This window comes from Hyperolius riggenbachi, chromosome 3, assembly GCF_040937935.1.
Source record: "Hyperolius riggenbachi isolate aHypRig1 chromosome 3, aHypRig1.pri, whole genome shotgun sequence".
Lineage (NCBI taxonomy): Eukaryota > Metazoa > Chordata > Amphibia > Anura > Hyperoliidae > Hyperolius > Hyperolius riggenbachi.
This window is the reverse complement of record NC_090648.1, coordinates 271,030,986-271,051,358: the sequence shown is the minus strand read 5'-3', so window position 1 is coordinate 271,051,358 and position 20,373 is coordinate 271,030,986. Positions and strand designations below refer to the sequence as shown.

At 40.9% G+C, this 20,373-nt stretch overlaps 1 protein-coding gene across 1 annotated transcript in view; it reads right to left on the bottom strand.

The window, feature by feature from the left end:
* The window catches only part of LOC137563632 (TBC1 domain family member 22A-like), a 640,427-nt gene that overhangs the window by 247,435 nt on the left and 372,619 nt on the right, over positions 1-20,373 (bottom strand). Inside the window, exon 11 of the mRNA XM_068276327.1 lies at positions 13,322-13,449. Within this exon, the coding sequence (XP_068132428.1) occupies positions 13,322-13,449 (128 nt within the window). The remainder of the gene's footprint in view (positions 1-13,321; positions 13,450-20,373) is intronic.

The following is a 20,373-nucleotide window of genomic DNA, read 5'->3' as shown; positions in this document are numbered from 1 at the left end:
GAACGTGTATGGGGATGTGCTGCCAGGGCCGTGCAGGCCTAGTGGCCCACCGACTAATCATTTGGCAGAAACGAAACATAGTCGCAGCAGGGGACTGGAGGATCTGTTTAGGACTCCGCGGGCCCACAGCTGGTAAATTTTTCTATACTGTGCATGGGCAGGACACTGGTGTGCATGGGAGTGTGATGAGAAGCGTGAAGCCTGTGTCCATGCATACAGCTGATAGAAGACCGATACAGTTGACAAGAGGACCGCAGAGTACAGTATGAGGGCACGTGTACAGTATTACTGTAGGGGGCTGGAAGAAGCCCCAGGCAAGTTGAACTGGGTTTTTTTTTATGCTTATGTTTCCCTTTCAATTATGTTCCACAGTTTTCCTCTTAAAAGGCATTTGGTTTGAAAAGCTTCATGTATTCCCAAACAAAATACCTTCAGCTGAATGTATGAATATACAAATCAAATTCATTCACTGAGTTGAATGATGCATTATGGGAGTACCTTCTTGCTCACATGAAGCTGAAAATGTACCTTCTGTTTTAAGAATGCAAGTGGTTTCTATAACTGTTAAGCAATTAATGAGCAGTGTAATCAAACGAAATGCACAGGGACCATGCCAGCAGCAACTTTATCTAAAATTTTTGGGGAAATACATGAAGCTTTTCAATCATGTATTTGAAAGAAAACTTGTTAGTGAGGATGTTAAACAGAATTAGCTTTAAAACATTTTTAGCTTCAACAACAGAGACAAAACACCGCCAAATTATATACACCATGTGGACAAATTATTAGGAAAATCATCAGGAGGGATTACTTCAAGGCCCTATTAATTGTGGATGTAGAAAACAGTTTCTGCAACATGATGTATTATCAGTGTTTACATGAAGAGTCTCAAAAGGCTTGACCAGGGTTAGCTGCCATAGATTTGGTTGAGTGATCTCTAATACCACTCTCTAGAGGCAAGGCTGACAAACCAGCAGTACAATTCCCATTAACCTACTGTGGCACAGTACAAAACTGTCACACAACCATTTCTTTGCAGATACTGCACTGTATTTTAAATCAAAACAGCAAATAAAAACAATGTTTTTTTCTTCATTAGCCAAAGTGCTAAGGTTTTTCATATAGAACCTGCATACAAGGAGACAAACTTCAGCCACATCCTTTCTTAAAAACACACACTTTTCCAGGGATAAAAAAATAAACAATCCTGTTTAAAATAATACAGGAAACAGAATATTCAAATTTCCAAATGTATAAAAGTCCAAGTCCTGTACAGACAAATAGCAGTTAAGTTTGTATGGCCACTTCCTGTTTACACAAATTCTGTCAAGACGCATACGCACGTTAACTGAACAAAGAACTTATACGAAATTGATTCTGATATTTAAATAGGAACTTTGCGGAATGCAACTTTTTAATGAAAATTGCTTATATTTTACAATATTTCTTTTTAATTAGTCATTCGCGAAATCTATTCGCTCCCTGATGTACATTCTTACATGGCGAAAAATTGTGAAATTTTAAATATGTGCAAACAACAAAGAAGAAGTGCGTTTTTTCCAGAGTAAAATGAGCCATAAATTACTTTTCTCCTATGTTGCTGTCACTTACAGTAGGTAGTAGAAATCTGACAGAAGCCACACAGGTTTTGGACTAGTCCATCTCTTCATAGGGGATTCTCAGGGATTTATTTATTTTCAAAAGCACTTAGTGAATGGCAGTTGCTCTGTTCAACTGCCAAAAAAATTTGTAGCGAGCAGGGAAGCTGGCCAGCATCATTGTTCAAATCTTTTTTAGGGAATATCTTTATAAGGAATAAAAGCCTTGCTGAGAATACCCTATGAAGAGATGGACTAGGCCAAAACCTGTCACTTCTGTCAGATTTCTACTACCTACTGTAAGTGACAGCAGCAAAGGAGACAAGTAAGTTATGACTCATTTTACTCTGGAAAAAAACATACTTCTTATTTGTCTATGTTTGAACATATTTTACTTTTTACAATTTTTCACCATAGTGCCCCTTTACATTTATCACAGGGGGCAACATTTTTACTGCTGAAGAGGTGCATCACTATGGAATGTTTGTTTTTTTGGTGTTCCGAAGTGAGCAGAAACAACACCTGGTCTCCCAGAATGCTCTGGAGCTGATGGATGCATAGCTAAATTGCCTAGGCTAAGCATCACTGGGAGGACTGGTTACCAATATATAGAAATAGGAAGTGTTTCTGATGCTGGAACCAGGGTAATTAACAAAATTGGGTATCCTGAATAAAGTATTCTACTAGATGTTGTTGTGGTGCCTCTTTTACTGTTTCAGCTGACAGGCTGAGGTAATAGTATAGCAGAGCAAGCTAAACATTCTGTGAATTATCCCTGGTCTGTGTATAACGCAATCACCACTAACAAGATGGCAGTTATTATGCAGGTGGAAACAGACAGCACAAATAAGCTATGGAGAGTTCTGTCACTGCAAAGGATGGAAAAGACACCAGGCAGAATAGACATGTCGGCAAATGTCTGTACACATCATAGGTTTAACATAAAATCGGTCAATATGTCTGTTGGTTCTTTGTGGTACATTCCATACATTTCTACTCCTAGTGTGAACTGAGATTTACCTGTAAGATATACAGTAGCTACAGTTGCTCATCCATGTCCTCATCATCTCATGCCTAGATTAAAGAGACTCCGTAACAAAAATTGCATCCTGTTTTTTATCATCCAACAAGTTCCAAAAGCTATTCTAATGTGTTCTGGCTAACTGCAGCACTTTCTGCTATCACAGTCTCTGTAATAAATCAATGTATCTTTACCCTGTCAGACTTGTCGGCCTGTGTCTGGAAGGCTGCCAAGTTCTTCAGTGTTGTGGTTCTGCTATGAACTCCCCCTTTCAGGGCCCTGTCTGCACACTGCCTGTGTGATATTTACATTAGTGCAGCTTCTCTCTGCTCTCTTATCTTTTACAAGCTGGATAAATCGTCCTCTGAGCTGGCTGGGCTTTCACATACTGACGAAATTCAGACAAGGGCAAAGCTGTTTGCAGGAAGAAAAGAGCAGCCTGAAACTTCAGTGCATGAGAGATGCAGGGGGAAAGAAACACACAAATGATCTCTTGAGATTCAAAAGGAAGGGTGTATACAGCCTGCTTGTGTATGAATGTATTTTCTATGTGTGGACATACTGTACATCAACCTACTTCCTGTTTTGGTGGCCATTTTGTTTGTTTATAAACAAACTTTTTAAAACTGTTTTTAACCACTTTTAATGCGGCGGGGAGCGGCGAAATTGTGACAGAGGGTAATAGGAGATGTCCCCTAACGCACTGGTATGTTTACTTTTGTGTGATTTTAACAATACAGATTCTCTTTAATGCAACTCCCTTCTGTCTGGCCTCCCCTTAAACCACATTTGCCCCCTTCAATCAGTCATGAATGTGGCGGCCAGACTCTTTAAATTTTCTCACCACTCCATATTCACATCCCCTCTCTGTAAATCCCTGAAGGTGGCTGCCAGACTCACCCATTTTTCTCACCGCTTCACATCCACATCCCCCTAATGTAAATTTCTGTTCTGGCAACCTATCCGCTTCAGGATGAGTTTCAAGAATCTGTGCTTCACTTATAAATCTGTGCACAAAACCTGCCCTACCTACATCTCTGAGCTTGTTCAAAGATATACACCAAGCCACCCCCTCCAGTCCTCCAACAACCTTTGCCAAACTGTCCCTACTGTCTAACAAAATGATTGGAACATGATATTTAATACATTTTTAAGATGGGCACAAGAGTACCCGCAAGCCTCAATCATCGGTGGCATGTAAACCTGTTTGTGCAGTCCCCAGGTCACTCTGGTATTATGCTCTGCCATCTATGTTGGGATATGTTCTGGCTATAGAGGTTATTCCTTTGGGGTACATGGTATTCAGCAGTCCTGCTTTTAGTACTATACTGTATTCAAATATGATGTCCTGCTTGCGATTTGTTACTGCAGGATTTTCTGTATGCTTTTATATCTTATATTTTCTATGCATGTATATATTTTCAATTCTACCCTATGCAACACACAACTCCCTTGTATGTAATTATTATCACATTAAGAACCATACCACTTCCATTACAAGTGGAGAGGGTGGAGCTATTGGTATTTAAGTGTTAGGTCCACTTTTTTATTTAGATATGTTACGGCCAGAACCCGAAGTGTGGCCACTTAGCGTTCTGGCCGGCCACTTCGGGTTCTGGCCGGTCAATGTGCGAAGTGGCCACTGCGCTGCGACCAATGTTAGAAATTTAATGTTTCCTGTTAAGATTAATGTATTTGCTTGGCCGTCTCTGGCCAAATGTAGTAAATGTTAGTCAATTTAATGAAATGAAGCTGGCGGCAATGTAACGGATGAAGCCGCCAGCTTCAGCTCTCTCTCTCCTCCCCCCTGCCTCTCTCTCCTATGGGCAGCCGGGGGAGGCCCGTGTCCCCGAGAGTCGTTCGTGGCTGCAGAAAAGCAGAGCGGAGAGGCTGCAGACATTGCTTCTTCCAGCACCCGCTCTGCAGGAAGGAACAGCAGGATTGCCTGCCGCGACGAACGACTCTGGGGGGACACGCATGACCCCCCCGGCTGCCAGTATTGGGGAGGAGAGAGAGGCAGGGGGGAGGAGAGAGAACGGAAGCCGGCGGCTTCATCCGTTACATTGCCGCCGGCTTGATTTAATTAAATTAACTAACATTTGCTACATTTGGCCAGAGACGGCCAAGAAAATACATTAATCTTAACAGGAAACATTCCATTTCTAACATTGGCCGCAGCGCAGCGGCCACTTCGCACATTGACTGGCCAGAGCCCGAAGTAGCCAGCCAGAACCCGAAGTGGCCACACTTCGGGTTCTGGCCGTAACATATACAATGAATTGCTGCCATGTTTTGTGCTGTATTTTAATGGATCACCAATAAAGTTTTTTTACATTTAATCTTACAGAAGGTGTGTAGATTTTTCGTTTCTGGGCTGAACTGGCTTTCCAGAACCCTCCAACATGCACACAGCACCATCTATACAGGTGAGATAGAGCTTGTTCTATTTTCTCCTAACATACAGTGGCTTGCAAAAGTATTCGGCCCCCTTGAAGTTTTCCACATTTTGTCACATTACTGCCACAAACATGAATCAATTTTATTGGAATTACACGTGAAAGACCAATACAAAGTGGTGTACACGTGAGAAGTGGAATGAAAATCATACATCATTCCAAACATTTTTTACAAATCAATAACTGCAAAGTGGGGTGTGCGTAATTATTCAGCCCCGAGTCAATACTTTGTAGAACCACCTTTTAGTGCAATTACACCTGCCAAACTTTTAGGGTATGTCTCTACCAGCTTTGCACATCTAGAGACTGAAATCCTTGCCCATTCTTCTTTGCAAAACAGCACCAGCTCAGTCAGATTAGATGGACAGTGTTTGTGAACAGCAGTTTTCAGATCTTGCCACAGATTCTCGATTGGATTTAGATCTGGACTTTGACTGGGCCATTCTAACACATGGATATGTTTTGTTTGATACTATTCCATTGTTGCCCTGGCTTTATGTTTAGGGTCATTGTCCTGCTGGAAGTTGAACCTCCACCCCAGTCGCAAGTCTTTTGCAGACTCCAAGAGGTTTTCTTCCAAGATTGCATCTAGAAGAAGAACGAGACGGCACACCACTGGCTGCAAAAAGTTGCTGTGTATTGCGGGCAAGACACTACATGTAGTGTCTTGCCCGCAATACACAGCAACTTTTTGCAGCCAGTGGTGTGCCGTCTCGTTCTTCTTCTAGATGCAATTGTAGCTGTGAGCACTCCAGCTGAGACCCAGCACCGGCATATGTCCAGGCCTCCATTGACCTGAGAAGCTGTTCACCTGATATACCACATTGTTTCTTCCAAGATTGCCCTGTATTTGGCTCCATCCATCTTCCTATCAACTTTGACCAGCTTCCCTGTCCCTGCTGAAGAGAAGCAACCCCAGAGCATGATGCTGCCACCACCATATTTGACGGTCGGGATGGTGTGTTCTGAGTGATGTGCAGTGTTAGTTTTCTGCCACACATAGCGTTTTGCATTTTGGCCAAAAAGTTCCATTTTGGTCTCATCCGACCAGAGCACCTTCTTTCACATGTTTGCTGTGTCCCCCACATGGCTTGTGGCAAACTGCAAACAGGATTTATGCTTTTCTCTTAACAATGGCTTTCTTCTGGTCACTCTTCCATAAGAGCCAACTTTGTGCAGTGCACGAGTAATAGTTGTCCTATGGACAGAGTCTCCCACCTGAGCTGTAGATCTCTGCAGCTCGTCCAGAGTCACCATGGGCCTCTTGACTGCATTTCTGACTAGCGCTCTCCTTGTTTGGCCTGTGAGTTTAGGTGGACGGCCTTGTCTTGGTAGGTTTACAGTTGTGCCATACTCCTTCCATTTCTGAATGATCGCTTGAACAGTGCTTCGTGGGATGTTCAAGGCTTTGGAAATCTTTGTGTAGCCTAAGCCTGCTTTAAATTTCTCAATAACTTTATCCCTGACCTGTCTGGTGTGTTCTTTGGACTTCATGGTGTTGTTGCTCCCAAGATTCTCTTAGACAACCTCTGAGGCCGACACAGAGCAGCTGTATTTGTACTGACATTAGATTACACACAGGTGCACTCTATTTAGTCATTAGCACTCATCAGGCAATGTCTATGGGCAACTGACTGCACTCAGACCAAAGGGGGCTGAATAATTACGCACACCCAACTTTGCAGATATTGATTTGTAAAAAATGTTTGGAATCGTGTATGATTTTCGTTCCACTTCTCACGTGTACACCTCTTTGTATTGGTCTTTCACATGAAATTCCAATAAAATTAATTCATGTTTGTGGCAGTAATGTGACAAAATGTTGAAAACTTCAAGGGGGCCGAATACTTTTGCAAGCCACTCTATCCTTTGTACCATTTTATGTATTTATTATCCAGCGCTGTGTAATATGCTGTTGCTTTATAAATATAATAAATAATACATGGTAGCGTAAAGGTATCTTCTCAAATGTTTATGGTTCGTTCATGCAATAACACTTAATGGTTGTGTGCCTGAAATATGCAGTCAAGACAAGTGTCACAATCCATCTGTTACATGTTAATAAAAGCAAAACCTTTCATACAGTATCAAATGGGATGGCCACCATTTTAGATTATCTAGCAGACAACTAAACAAACAAACTACTCCTACGACTCTTTTTATTATTTATTATTATTTATTATTTAGTATTTATATAGCGCCGACATATTACGCAGCGCTGTACAGTGTATATATATATATATATATATATATATATATATATATATATCTTGTCACTATCTGTCCCTCAAAGGAGCTCACAATCTAATCCCTACCATTGCCATATGTCTATATTATGTAGTGTAAGTACTATAGTCTAGGGCCAATTTTTAGGGGGAGCCAATTAACTTATCTGTATGTTTTTGGAATGTGGGAGGAAACCGGAGTGCCCGGAGGAAACCCACGCAGACACAGAGAGAACATACAAACTCTTTTGCAGATAGTGCCCTGGCTGGGATTCGAACCAGGGACCCAGCGCTGCAAGGCGAGAGAGCTAACCACTACGCCACCGTGCTGCCCTGACTCTTGAAAAGGGTGGCACTGGGAGCACAGACCATTGTGTTTTAGTACACCAAATCCTAAACAGCTCAAGAGCTCTCATTTATACATACAGTCCTGTTTATAATAACATCTATGTAACAGCAACAAAGCATAGTGCTTTGCACACCGCACTATGAACACAACTACTTGCTTATTTATACATCAATGTAGATTAGAGCAAACATAATGAGAATGTGCCCTTGCACAACAGAATTCAATCTGATAATGTTTTCACTGGGAAACATAACATTTACTATTCAATTTAACAAGCTGTGTTATCTTGCTTGTCCAGAGAATTCCTACAAACAGCTCCTTGGAGATATCTGCTATTGGCTTTATGTACTTGAAAATTTAAAGGGATACTATCACCAATAAGGACACACAAAACATTACATTTTGATTGCATTTCTGATGCAGGCAACAAACAAAGCCATCAGATGGCACATTTTTTTTTAGCTATTGCTATGTTGTGTGAGTGGATGCTTAGGCAATATATTGAATTTATATTTACTCTTGCTCTTAACACTATGTAACTCTTGGTTTGGAGAAAACAGATGACATTAGCCTGCCATGTTTGTTGCCAGCAAAAAATTTAAAGTAAAAAAAATAAAAAAATGTTTTCTTAGTGATACATTATGCAAACAGCTGTAAGAGATGATAATTTCCTACATTCTCAGTGTGCTTGTCACTAATAAAATGTCACCTTCAGACCTGTTGTAGACCTATTACAGTAATACCAATGTGTCACTTATTTAATTATTATGTTAATCACTGTGAACATGAAAGGAAATAGACGAGAGTGAAATAACCATGTGTAACTGTAGTAGTAACCTGAATTAGGACTGTTCTGGAATCCCATGTTGAGTTTTAGGTTTAAAGTGAGTGTTTACCAATTTAAAAATAAAAAAGTCGGATACTCACCTAAGGAGAGGGAAGGCTCGGTCCTAATGAGCCTTCCCTCTCCTCTCCCGGTGCCCGGTCCCGCGCAGGATCCCCCGTGGCAGTATTCGACCAGTTCGGTCAAATACTGCCACTTCCGCATGCCGAAGGGAGCTTTCGGAAGCCTTCGGGAGCACACTGGCTCCCGAAGACGGGCCGCTCCTTACTACGCATGTGCGAGCGCCCTCTATGACGCACTCGCGCGTGCGTTGTATGGAGCGGCCCGTCTTCGGAAGCCCAAGTGCTCCCGAAGACCTCTGAAGTCCCTGCGGCGGTGGACGCGAACGGAGGAGCCAGCGCAGCACCGAGGGCACCGGGAGAGGAGAGGGAAGGCTCATTAGGACCGAGCCTTCCCTCTCCTTAGGTGAGTATCCGACTTTTCTATTTTTAAACTAGTACCCACTGGCTTTAAAAATCTAATTATGCACATTACATTATTTCACTCTCACTTGTTTTCTTTATGACTGCTGATAACCTGGTAACAGGTAAAGACCTATTGAATTTTCTCCTCACTCCTTTCTCCTTCTCCTGATAGCATTGCAAATGCCATTCCAAAATGATCAGATTGTGTTCAGCTGTATTTGCAGAGTAAATAAAGCTGAGAAGCTTCCGTTGTATCCAGGGGAGCAGATTTTTTTCTGCTTTATTTGCTTTTCAAATACTTAAGGTACCCATCCATCTAGCGATGATGGTCAGATTCGACCAAGAGACAAATCCGCTGTCCATACACTGCAGGCCGATTCCTAATCAATGTTATGCTGAAACTGAATAGGAATCTGCCTTGTGATACCGCATTCCAACACACCAACACAATGCTGCCCGCCCTAATGTCTAATGTAACCCCAGTGCCCAGTACAGTACAAGTGATACATTAGCTGTTCGCGGCCTCCGCTTGCTTCGGTCTTCCTCCCCTATTCAGACACACGTGCCACGCGGTTGCCTAGTAAGGTGGGCGCATGTGTGACATCTGACGTCACACAAGCGCCCTTACTAGGCAGCCACATGGGGCGCACATCTATGGGCAGTGGAGGAAGGCCGGAGCAAGCTGAGGCCGCAGACAGGTAATGTATAGCTTACACTTGGCACTGGAGAGGACATTAAGCATTAAGCTCATCCTGATATCACTAGCTATTACTGCCGCACACCAGATAAAGCAAGTTGGCCCTATATGTTCCAGCTTGTCTGATCGACTAATGCACAGGTGTCGAACTCCAGGCCTGGAGGGCCAGATCCATGTCAGTGTTTAGGATGGACTGAGAAAGAGAGGAATATGTTCTACCTGATGGACCCCACCTTTCCTGATTCAGACCCATCAATTAATTTGAGCTGTATCAAAAATGTGTGAGGACTTTGGCCTTCGTAGGATCGGTTTGACATCCCTGGACTAATGCAACCAATTTCAGCCCAAAATTGGTCACATTGTCAGTCGGCATGCACTTGACGGCACAGATTTTCATCCGATTACAATAATAAAATCGAATGGTTGATCGTCAGCCAAGTCGCCTGATGTATGGCTATCTTTAGGGACTGTTTCCACTAAGTGCAAAAAACGCAATTTGTTTATTCGCATTGAAACTAAAACCAATGCGTGTCAATGGAGTCATTTCCATTAAATGTGTTCTTTCTAATGTGATGCATAAAAAAAAATCTGAATTGCATGCTGCAGATTTCTGTACCACGCATCTGCTTCCCCTGTAATGACTGTTAGGCAACATACACACTTGAGATAAAAGTCTTTGGAAAAGGCAAGATCACGGACCAATTTTACCCCCTTCCATGTAGTATGAGAGCCATACTCTACACAGTCTATTCTATGGAGCTGCACTCCCCATCAGATAAAATATTTGCAAGATGCTGCACACAAAGATGCCCGTACACACTCAAAAGATCATTATCTGTAAAAGATCTGTTCCTGAAAAATGCATTCATATTCTATGATATCTGCAGATCCTCATAAACACCTTGTTTGACAGACATTCATCTGCATATCTGACAATCATCTGCAGATCTGAAGATCCATCCTGGTGGATCTGATCTGCAGATAAAGGTCTGTTAAACGAGGTGTGTATGAGGATCTGCAGATATAGAATATAAATGCATTTTGTAGGAACGGATCTTTTGCAAGAACAGATTTTTTGCAGATCCTGAACTTTTGAATGTGTACAGCATCTTTGTGCACAGCATCTTGCAAAGATTTTATCTGATGGGGAGTTCAGCTCAATAGAATAGACTGTGTAGAGTATGCTTTCATACTACATGGAATGGGGTAAAATTGGTCTGTGATCTTGCCTTTTCCAAATACTTTTATCTCAAGTGTGTATGTAGCATTAGACACATACACAAATTTGCATTAAAAATTCCATGAAAAAAGCAAAAATGTTCATGCTAAGTGTAATATCCTAGTGGAAATGGACCCTTAATTAACAGACAATGTAATAATTTGTCCACCAACCTGCAATGTTCTCAGTTAGTGTGACTTTGCCTTCCAGTGACTTTATATTAGTATTTTATGGTTTTTCTATTATTTTTCCCGTGTCCAGTGTTTTCGAGCAGAAATGCAATTTTGAGCTTTATACCACTTTAAGACATTTAAAATTATTACTTGCATATTCCTCACAGATATAAGGTCACTGGAATCCCTACAAGATAGAAGAAACTAGCACATGATGCAAACAGTCAAAACCTTCTGACATTAACATAACAGCAAGTTGGGGCATTGTTCTTAAACTGTTTCTAAACCTCTACTTAGATTTTTAGGAATAGCAATCCTGTCAAAAGTACATTATGTATTCACAATTTACATAGGTTCTAAGATGATACATGAGCTATTCCTAATTGCTAGTTCGCTTAGTTTAAAGGGAAACTTCAGCCTAAACAAACATACTGTCATTAAGTTACATTAGTTATGTTAATTAGAATAGATAGGTAATATAATTTTTTACCCACCCTGTTTTAAAAGAACAGGCAAATGTTTGTGATTCATGGGGGCTGCCATCTTTGTCATGGGGGCAGCCATCTTTTTGGTTGAAATGAGGTGACAGGGAGCATAAGACACAGTTCCAACTGTCCTGTGTCTTGATAACCCCTCCCAGCTGCATGTGTTAGGCTTCAAATGTCAAATTCAAGATGTAAAAAAAAAAAAATTGCACCAAAACAGCAGAACGAGAACAACAACATCAGAAATCCCATCATGCTTTGCACATCATCAGGGGAAAAATGCCCAGGCAGTTTTTTTTCTGTGCAGCTAAAATTGAGGCTTGTAGAAGAGAAATAAAGTTCTGATGCTGTGAAACTGTTAAATAAACACCAGGCCTTTTCAGTGCTGCTGAGTCGGTTTTTAGTCTGGAGGTTCACTTTAAGCGCAACAAGACAGTAAGACAATAAGTTCTAAAAGGATCAGTCATAAATAATATAATTGAAAATTGTGATATATTTTTAAAAAACTGTAGCTCTGAAAAGTATGCAAATGATACATCGTGGTGTTTAACTGCTGTTTTATCCTCTATTGAGAGATTTTCCCTCAAACATCCAGACCATGAATGGACAAAATGTAATGGAGAATGCAGAAAACATATTGTACCAAGCACCTTGACACTTTAAAGCTATAAAGTCTATGGGCAAAAAAACCCAGATAAGATATGCAATCCAGGAACAATTCATGAGCAAAGGACATTTTCAAATTTGAAATCATACTTTGGTTCCTTCCTTCAATGTTACTTTTCTTTTTTTAATAAAATTAAAATAATGGGCATAAAAAGTGAGTATATCAGAGCTAAAAGGATGCGTGAAGATTTGTTTTCAAATTAAATATAGAGTGGTAAAATTAAGAGTTGTAATGCGAGTGAGGCAACAGACCCTACTAAATGATTTAGTAGGGTCTTTTGGCTTTTCCAATGGTAACTAAAAAGTTTTAAAGGGACTCCGAGCTCAAGTAAAAACAGAAAGTTGTACTCACCCGGGGCTTTTTCCAGCCCAGTGCTGGTCGGGAGGTCCCACGACGGCGTCCTGGCTCCTCTCCTAGTCCCCGCTCCAGAATGGCTGACCGGCCGCAGCCCGGGCGACACTCTGCTGAGTGTCAGGCTGTTCCTTCCGCGTATGACGCGGCTGACGTCACACGCCGGCCACCTCGCGTCATCACGGCGGCCGGCGTGAAAGTACTGCGCATGCGCGATTAAAGAGCGCATGCGCCGTACTGCCATGCCGGCCGCCGTGATGACGCAAAGCATCGGGCGTGTGACGCCAGCCGTGTCATACGCGGAAGGAACAGCCCGACACTCAGCAGAGTGTCGCCCGGGCTGCGGCCGGTCAGCCATTCCGGAGCGGGGACTAGGAGAGGAGCCAGGATGCCGTCGTGGGACCTCCCAACCAGCACTGGGCTGGAAAAAGCCCCGGGTGAGCAAAACTTTCTTTTTTTACTTCAGCTCGGAGTCCCTTTAAGTGGAAATGGGCTTTAAGGATTAGCTATGATGATCTATTAAAGCTGATCAAGTTGGATAAAGTTATTGATTTGCAACATAAACTGATGCCTATAGCCCAAGCTGTGTGTATTTATCTTGGTCTGATAACACTCTTTAATGCGTAGAATGCTGTTTGCGCTGTTTCAAAAGATAATGACATGCACAGTTTTTATGTCACCTCCACATGTGCTGATGTGATGGAAAACTCATGAGCAGGTGTTTACGCACCTGAAAGTAACAGCAAGCGGGTAACCTGCTGCTCGGACTCACCTGGTAAGTATCCCACAGCCTGATGGTACACCGCAGGGGAACTTCTCTCATCAGAAGATTATTCATCCAACGGAAAGCAAATTGCAGGTATTCAACCTCATACTGATGTAAGTGTCTATGCACTTGTTCTGAAAACAAGAAGAAAACCACTTGTTACATCTCGAGACTCTTCACATTATTACACACTAATAACATAATGAATGAGAGACTTCAAGCTACTCCACAAACAATAACATCTATAAATAGGCTTTCCTATGCTTTTAAGTCTCTGTATCTATGCCGCTAGTGTTATGTTTAGCGGCATTGTGCTAGAAGAATTTGGTAGTTATAAGCAGAGGATCGTAATAACTGAGAATTCTTAGGCTAAGCTTACTGATGTAAGTAGCCTAAACATAAAAACACACTCTGACATATATTTTCTGTGAGTAACACTGCTCTATTTTTTCGTAGCTAAACACAGTATTATTTAGCCATTATGTAAAAACTGGTGCAAAGAAAAACAATAGTTACATATAACTGTCAATAACAGGTAATCCTGTGCAAGTAACAAAGCAGCCATCATCAACAACTCCAACTTGCTTTCCCCATTGTTTAGGCAATAACTGAATCCAATATAAAAAAAGCTAACTGGCTTATAAATACCAGTAATATCAAGCCTCATATTAGCCACAAACATCTCAAATGCGATTCCTAAAAGGTACTTTTGAACTTCAAAATTCACATCGATTCAACATTGTACTGGGATGTGGGAAGTTAAAGAGAAACCGTGACCAAGAATTGAACTTCAACCCAATCAGTGGCTGATACCTCCTTTCCCATGAGAAATCTTTTACTTTTCACAAACGGATCATCATGGGGGTATGTATGGCTGATATTGTGGTGAAATCCCTCCTACAGTGTGATGTCAATACCATGGTTCTGACAATTTCCTGTCTGTGAACCTCATTGCATTGTGGGAAATAACAGCTGTCTACAGCTGGGTCCAATTGCCAAAAAAGCAATCAGCATCTCCTTCCACTGACATCACCTGCCAGCAATAAAAATGTCACCATGTGATAAATGTCAGAATGGACATCAGGGATAGGAAAGATACATAATTATCATAAAAATTAAGCACTTTTTTTATTATTTTCACTGGAGTTCCTATTAAATCACTTAAAGAGGAAATGTCTTAAAATCTTAAAATTTAAAACCCATACAAATAAGAAGTACATTTCTCCAAGAGTAAAATGATCAATAAATGAATTTTCTCTTATGTTGCTGTCACTTATAGTAGGTAGTAGAAATCAGACATTACTGACAAATTTTGGACTAGCCCATCTTTTCATATGGGGGTTCTCAGGGTTTTCTTTCTTTTTAAAAGCACTTAGTGAATGGCAGTTGCTCTGTCCAACTGCCAAAATAGTGTGTAGTGCGCAGGGAGGCTGGCCAGCATTTTTGTATTAATTATTTTCAGGGAATGCCTTTATAAAGAATAAAGGTCATGCTGAGAATGTCCCGTGAAGAGATGGACTAGCCCAAAACCTATCGGTAATGTCAGATTTCTACTACCTATTGTAAGTGACAGCAACATAGGAGAAAAGTAATTTATGGATCATTTTACTCTGTGAGAAATGTACTTCTTATTTGTATGGGTTTTAAATTTTAAGATTTTCATGACAGTTCCTCTTTAAGGTTAATAATTTTAGATCAAATTTGATCTTTTCATTTAATGTTAGAGGCAAAACATTTAAATTTATTCAGTTTGAATTTGATCATTTTGGACGGTTTAAAAAATATTTTCAAATTGATAGGTTAACCACTTCCGGAATGGGCTAGTTGAAATTTACACCCCATTTATCCCTAGCAGGGTGTAGATTGGCACATACACACTGCTCCCATTGTCCATGCTGACACTGCAATGCTGCAACCCGCTGACTTTGCTGTCATGCTGACAGCAGAGCTCCGTATCTCTGTAATTTCTTGGTAATTTCTTGGCTCCTGACCCCACGATCACTGTGAGCCAATCTCAGTGATCACTGCTCGTTTTGTGCAAAAAAAGAATCTCCGGTCCTTAACCACTTGAGGACCGCAGTGTTAAACCCCCCCTAAAGACCAGGCCAATTTTAACTAAATGGGCCACTGCAGCTTTAAGGCCAAGCTGCAGGGCCACACGACACAGCACACAAGTGATTCCCCCCCTTTCTCCCTACCAACCGAGCTCTCTGTTGGTGGGGTCTGATCCCCCCAGCCCCCTAAGTGTTTATTTTTTTTTAATAAATATTTATTGCTTTTTTTTTTAATAAAATGTTTTTTTATAGATTTCCCTGCTCCCTCCCTACTTCCCCCTGCCAGCCAATCAGCGTGATCATCTGTCATAGGCTTCAGCCTATGACAGCCGATCACTTAACAGCATATGGAGGGGACAGCTGTGTCACACGGCTGTCCCTGGTACAGCACTGCTGCCGATCGCAGCGCTGTACATGTAAATAGACAGCTGCGCACTGTAGCCCCAGGACTTGACGCCAATCAGCATTAGGCGGTCCTGGGGCTGCCGCCGTGGTCACGCCCATGGGCGTTACCCGGTCGTCAGTTAGTTAAGGGGCCAGAGATTGCAAGTCTCAAAGTGGTTTAGGAGACTGCATTAAAATCTGGACTTGTATTTATATTGTTAATCATCTCTGGCACACTTTAACATAGACCGTTCCCTTTCTTTGAAGGGAACCTGAGGTGAGAATGATTTGGAGGCTGCCATATTTAATTACTTTTCATCAATACCAGTTGCCTGGTATCCTGCTGATCTCTTTGGCTCCAGTTGTTTATGAATCACACACCTGCAACAAGCATAGGGCTAATCCAGTCAGAAATACCTCTTCTGCATGCTTGTTCGGGTGAGTCAGGTCATCCCGCCACGTATTGCCTGACTAATGTTATTACAGCTATAGTATCGCAGGGGTATTTCTCCTTAAATCTTTGTAATTTGGATGCCGGCAATAGCCAGACCCCAAATTATGTATCTGAATAGATTTGTTATATTCTCCTACTTTACCCAACACAGGGAGAGCCGTCTCTTAGCTTCTACTCATGCCTAGGTGACCACCGCCCAGATAATACGTACACTGTTCAGAGCCCATGGCTAAATGTATTAGAGACACAGGATCAGGAAGATGGCCAGGCAACTCAAATTGTTTAAAAAGATGAAAAGAATGGCAGCATCCACATCACTCTCACCTTAGGTTCCTGTTAAATGACCACTATCGCAAAAAAAGTAGGCAGTTAAAATCTGACAGAAACGACAGATTTTGGGCCAGCCCATCTCCTCATACGGGATTCTCAGGATTTTCTTTGTTCTCAACAACATTTCCTGAACAGCGGTTTAACTGCCAAGATAGTAAGATACCAGCCGGCCTCACTACACACTTGCACACTATTTTGTCAGTAAGACTTCCCAACTGCTGTTCAGGAAATGCTGAGAATCCCCCATGAAGAGATGGACTGGCTCAAAACCTGTTGGTTCTTTAAAGTGAACCTCCGGACTAAAAATCTACTCAGCAGAACTGAAAAGGCTTGGTGTTTCTTTAACAGTTTCACAGCATCAGAAGTTGGTTTTTCTTACCAAAGCATCATTTTTAGCTGCATTTTTAGCTAAGCTCCACCCATCAAAGACAAAAAGCCCAGGCTTTTTTTCCCTGATGCTGTGCAGGGAACGATGGGATTTCCTATGTTGTTATTCACGTTGCCTAGCAACTGGGAGAGGTGCTCAGGACACAGGACAGTTGGAACTGTGTCTTATGCTTCCTGTCACCTCATTTCAACCAAAAAGATGGCTGCCATCATGAAATCAAACATTTGCCTGTTCTTGTAAAACAGTGTGGGTAAGAGATTATATTACCTATCTATTTTAATTAACATAACTAATGTAACTTAATGACAGTATGTTTGTTTAGGCTGGAGTTCCTCTTTAATTGTCTACTTTATTTGCGATAGTGGTCCTTTAAGAATACTACAATATATCACTGTTACTTCACTTTTTGCAAAAAAGGCATGCTGAGTACTCTGGCATAGTTTCTTTTCTATTGATATTAAAATGCCGTAACAAACTACAAATACTTTTAAAGAGTATAGATATTGTTTGTTTCTGCCACTGAAAGAGATCAATATCATATCAGTATTATAGGCATAAACCTTAACATATTCCTTATTCCAATAATACCTATTCCCACTGGGAGAATAAACCAATGCAAAATATTAAAGCTTTACATGCCTATAATAAAGCTCTTATGTTAATGACATAGATTATTGTGTTACAGCTTCCTATGCTTGAAGCTACAGGACATTTGGGGGTTGATGCAGAGACATTGCAGTTAGCATATGTTACTGGTAGCCAGGGACTGCACAGAAAAAGTTTCATACAGTATGACTTTTACCTCCAGTGCAATGTTATGCATTAAGACTGAGTTAACTGTGGTTAGCTGAGATAACTTGATCAGCAGATGTAACTCATAAGCCTTCCATGGCACAAAAATGTTCAGCTCCATGGAGAGCTAAGGAGAAAAAAATAAGCATGACCTCTCCCCCTTAAAGTGGCTTAAGCCACCAGCAGAAGGATGTGGCTCAGAGATGGAAAGGTGAAATAGGACCCCTTCTATTTCTAGAGCTCAGGTTTCGACTGCTGTTGGGTATGAAGATTTATTGGGTAAATCCCAGTGCCTGGTGGGTGTCCATTTAACAAGAGTGAGGGTTTATCCTGTAATCATATAACACTGAACAAGGAGCGATGAGATAAGCATCCCTGCTCTGGTTAATGTTTACATGGGTCTCCTGAAACCCCCATAACATTAGTCATAATCAAGCTAAATGTTAGGAGTCAATAAATGGATCTTTAAAATACTGTATTCTGAAGTCGTCAGGGTTTCTCTTTTGGATTAGCAGTATGACCATATTGTAGATAGAAGTTTCCTGAAGTTTATGGAGGAATCCTGTCCCCTTCAAGCTCTTCTGCTCAACTAACCAGCTGCCACCAGTTCCTCTTCTATTAAACTCAAGCTGTTGGTAGCTACAAATTGAAATGCATATAATGCTACCAGGAAGATAAAGGTGGAGGGGATACTCGGTGGAGAAATACAGCACTAGTAACTGGAACACCAATTTAAGTAGCTATGACAACTAGTATGTGCCTGATAAGTATGGTTTCACAGTGATGACAGAAAACTTTCTTACACAATTAAAGTCATAATGAAATCTGATAATTAGTTTTAAGCATCATCATTTTCACGGCAAGGCTTAATAAGCACTGTGAGGCTTAGAGATTCACTAGCATTTAAACAAAGAGGAAAAATCGTCCACTAAACTATGAGCATTAGTCGCCAGTTACACTGATCAAGAAAAGCAAAGGCAAATGCTGAATGAATTCATTCTCCTTCTTGTAAGTAATTGTGAGCAGATGCACTTTCGCAGATAAAGGTAATTTGGTTAGCAATAATTCTAAATTTAAATTTTCCAACTCACTAGAAATAAGCATTTGCCCAAAACGAATGAGCAGACAAATGTAATTATTGTCATCTATCAGGTAAAAAATATTTTTCATAAAATACTTATGCAGCAGTTTATGATAATAACATTATACAACAAGGGAGAAAGGAAATGATGACTCTAATATCGAAATCTACACGGCTTAAGCAAGTGCTGTTAAACATCTCTCAGCACTTGTACCATTTTCATGGTTATATGTTTCCTACCCTGTACAATATGTCATTTTGTTTCCATGGTAACAAATGATGCCTACTGGTCCCAGTGCTGTTAAAAATGTAATTATGACTGTACAACAAACAGGTCAGGTGCATAAATAAGATGCAAATCTATTGTCATCCATTCATAGTGGCATTTAAGATCTGCAGAAAAATGTAATTGGTGGAGGTGGGTAACACGTTGTCTGCTGCATATGACTAAGGCTATTGAAAAGCTGAAAATTATCTGACTTGGGAGTGTCCTAATTACTAAAAGAGAAAAAGAGTTACAGGAGAACTATCATAAAAAAATTAAAAATTTAAAGGGGACCTGAAGCGAGAAGTATATATCGAGGCTGCCATATTTATTTCATTTTAAACATTACTAGCTGCCTATCGGCCTTCTGATCCATTTGGCTGCAGTAGTGTCTAAATCACACCAGAAACAAGCATGTAGGTAATCTTGCCAGATTTGACAAAAATATCAGAAGTGCCTCAACTACTGCATGCTTGTTCAGGGTCTATGGCTAAAAAATGTAGAGGAAGAGGATCAGCAGGGCTACCAGGCAAGCTTAAAAGGAAATACATTTGGCGGCCTCCTCATCCCTCTTCAGGTGTCCATTAAAAAACAAACATATAAAATGTACATTTCTCCCAGAGTAATTCAATGCATTATAAGTTACTCTTTTCCTATGTTGCAGTCAATTACAATAAGTAGTGAAAATCGGACAGGTTTTGGACGAGTCTATCAGCAGTGCAGTTTGTCACTCCCTGGAGATTTTAGACTGATTTATGTGCAGGCAGCTGTTACCTTTAAAGGTAGCATCTGACAGGCTTCAGTGTGAATCTCAGGTTCAAGAGCATAAAAAGTTTTGCTTGCTTGCTGACTGGTGTGCATAAAGTTGGGACCCTTTCAAAGGGAGATAACCTCAATGCTAGTGAAAGGGTTTAGTACAGATTGCTTTTGCATGCAAACCATTTTGGAAGTGAATATCCTCCATTAGTGCAACTAAACACAATTTGGAATCCAGTTGTTATCATTACTAGAGTTCCAGCTTGCTGTAAATGCAGATGGTTAATGATTGCTTCTTTATCAATAATTTCCAACATATCCATAGAAGTGAACGGAAAATCGAGCGGAAATCAGATCGGACATGTTGGAAATAATTGATCTGGCAGTAAATCTGCCAAAAAATCTCATTGTTTGTACCTAGCATAAGAGTAGGAAAGTACTGGATTGCGAAGGCAATCTCCTTATCAGAACAGACAGCAGGCATTTCAACTTACTTTTTAGTGTCCCATGAAGGGAAAACAGATAGGTGTTAAAAAAACAGCAATGTCTATAAT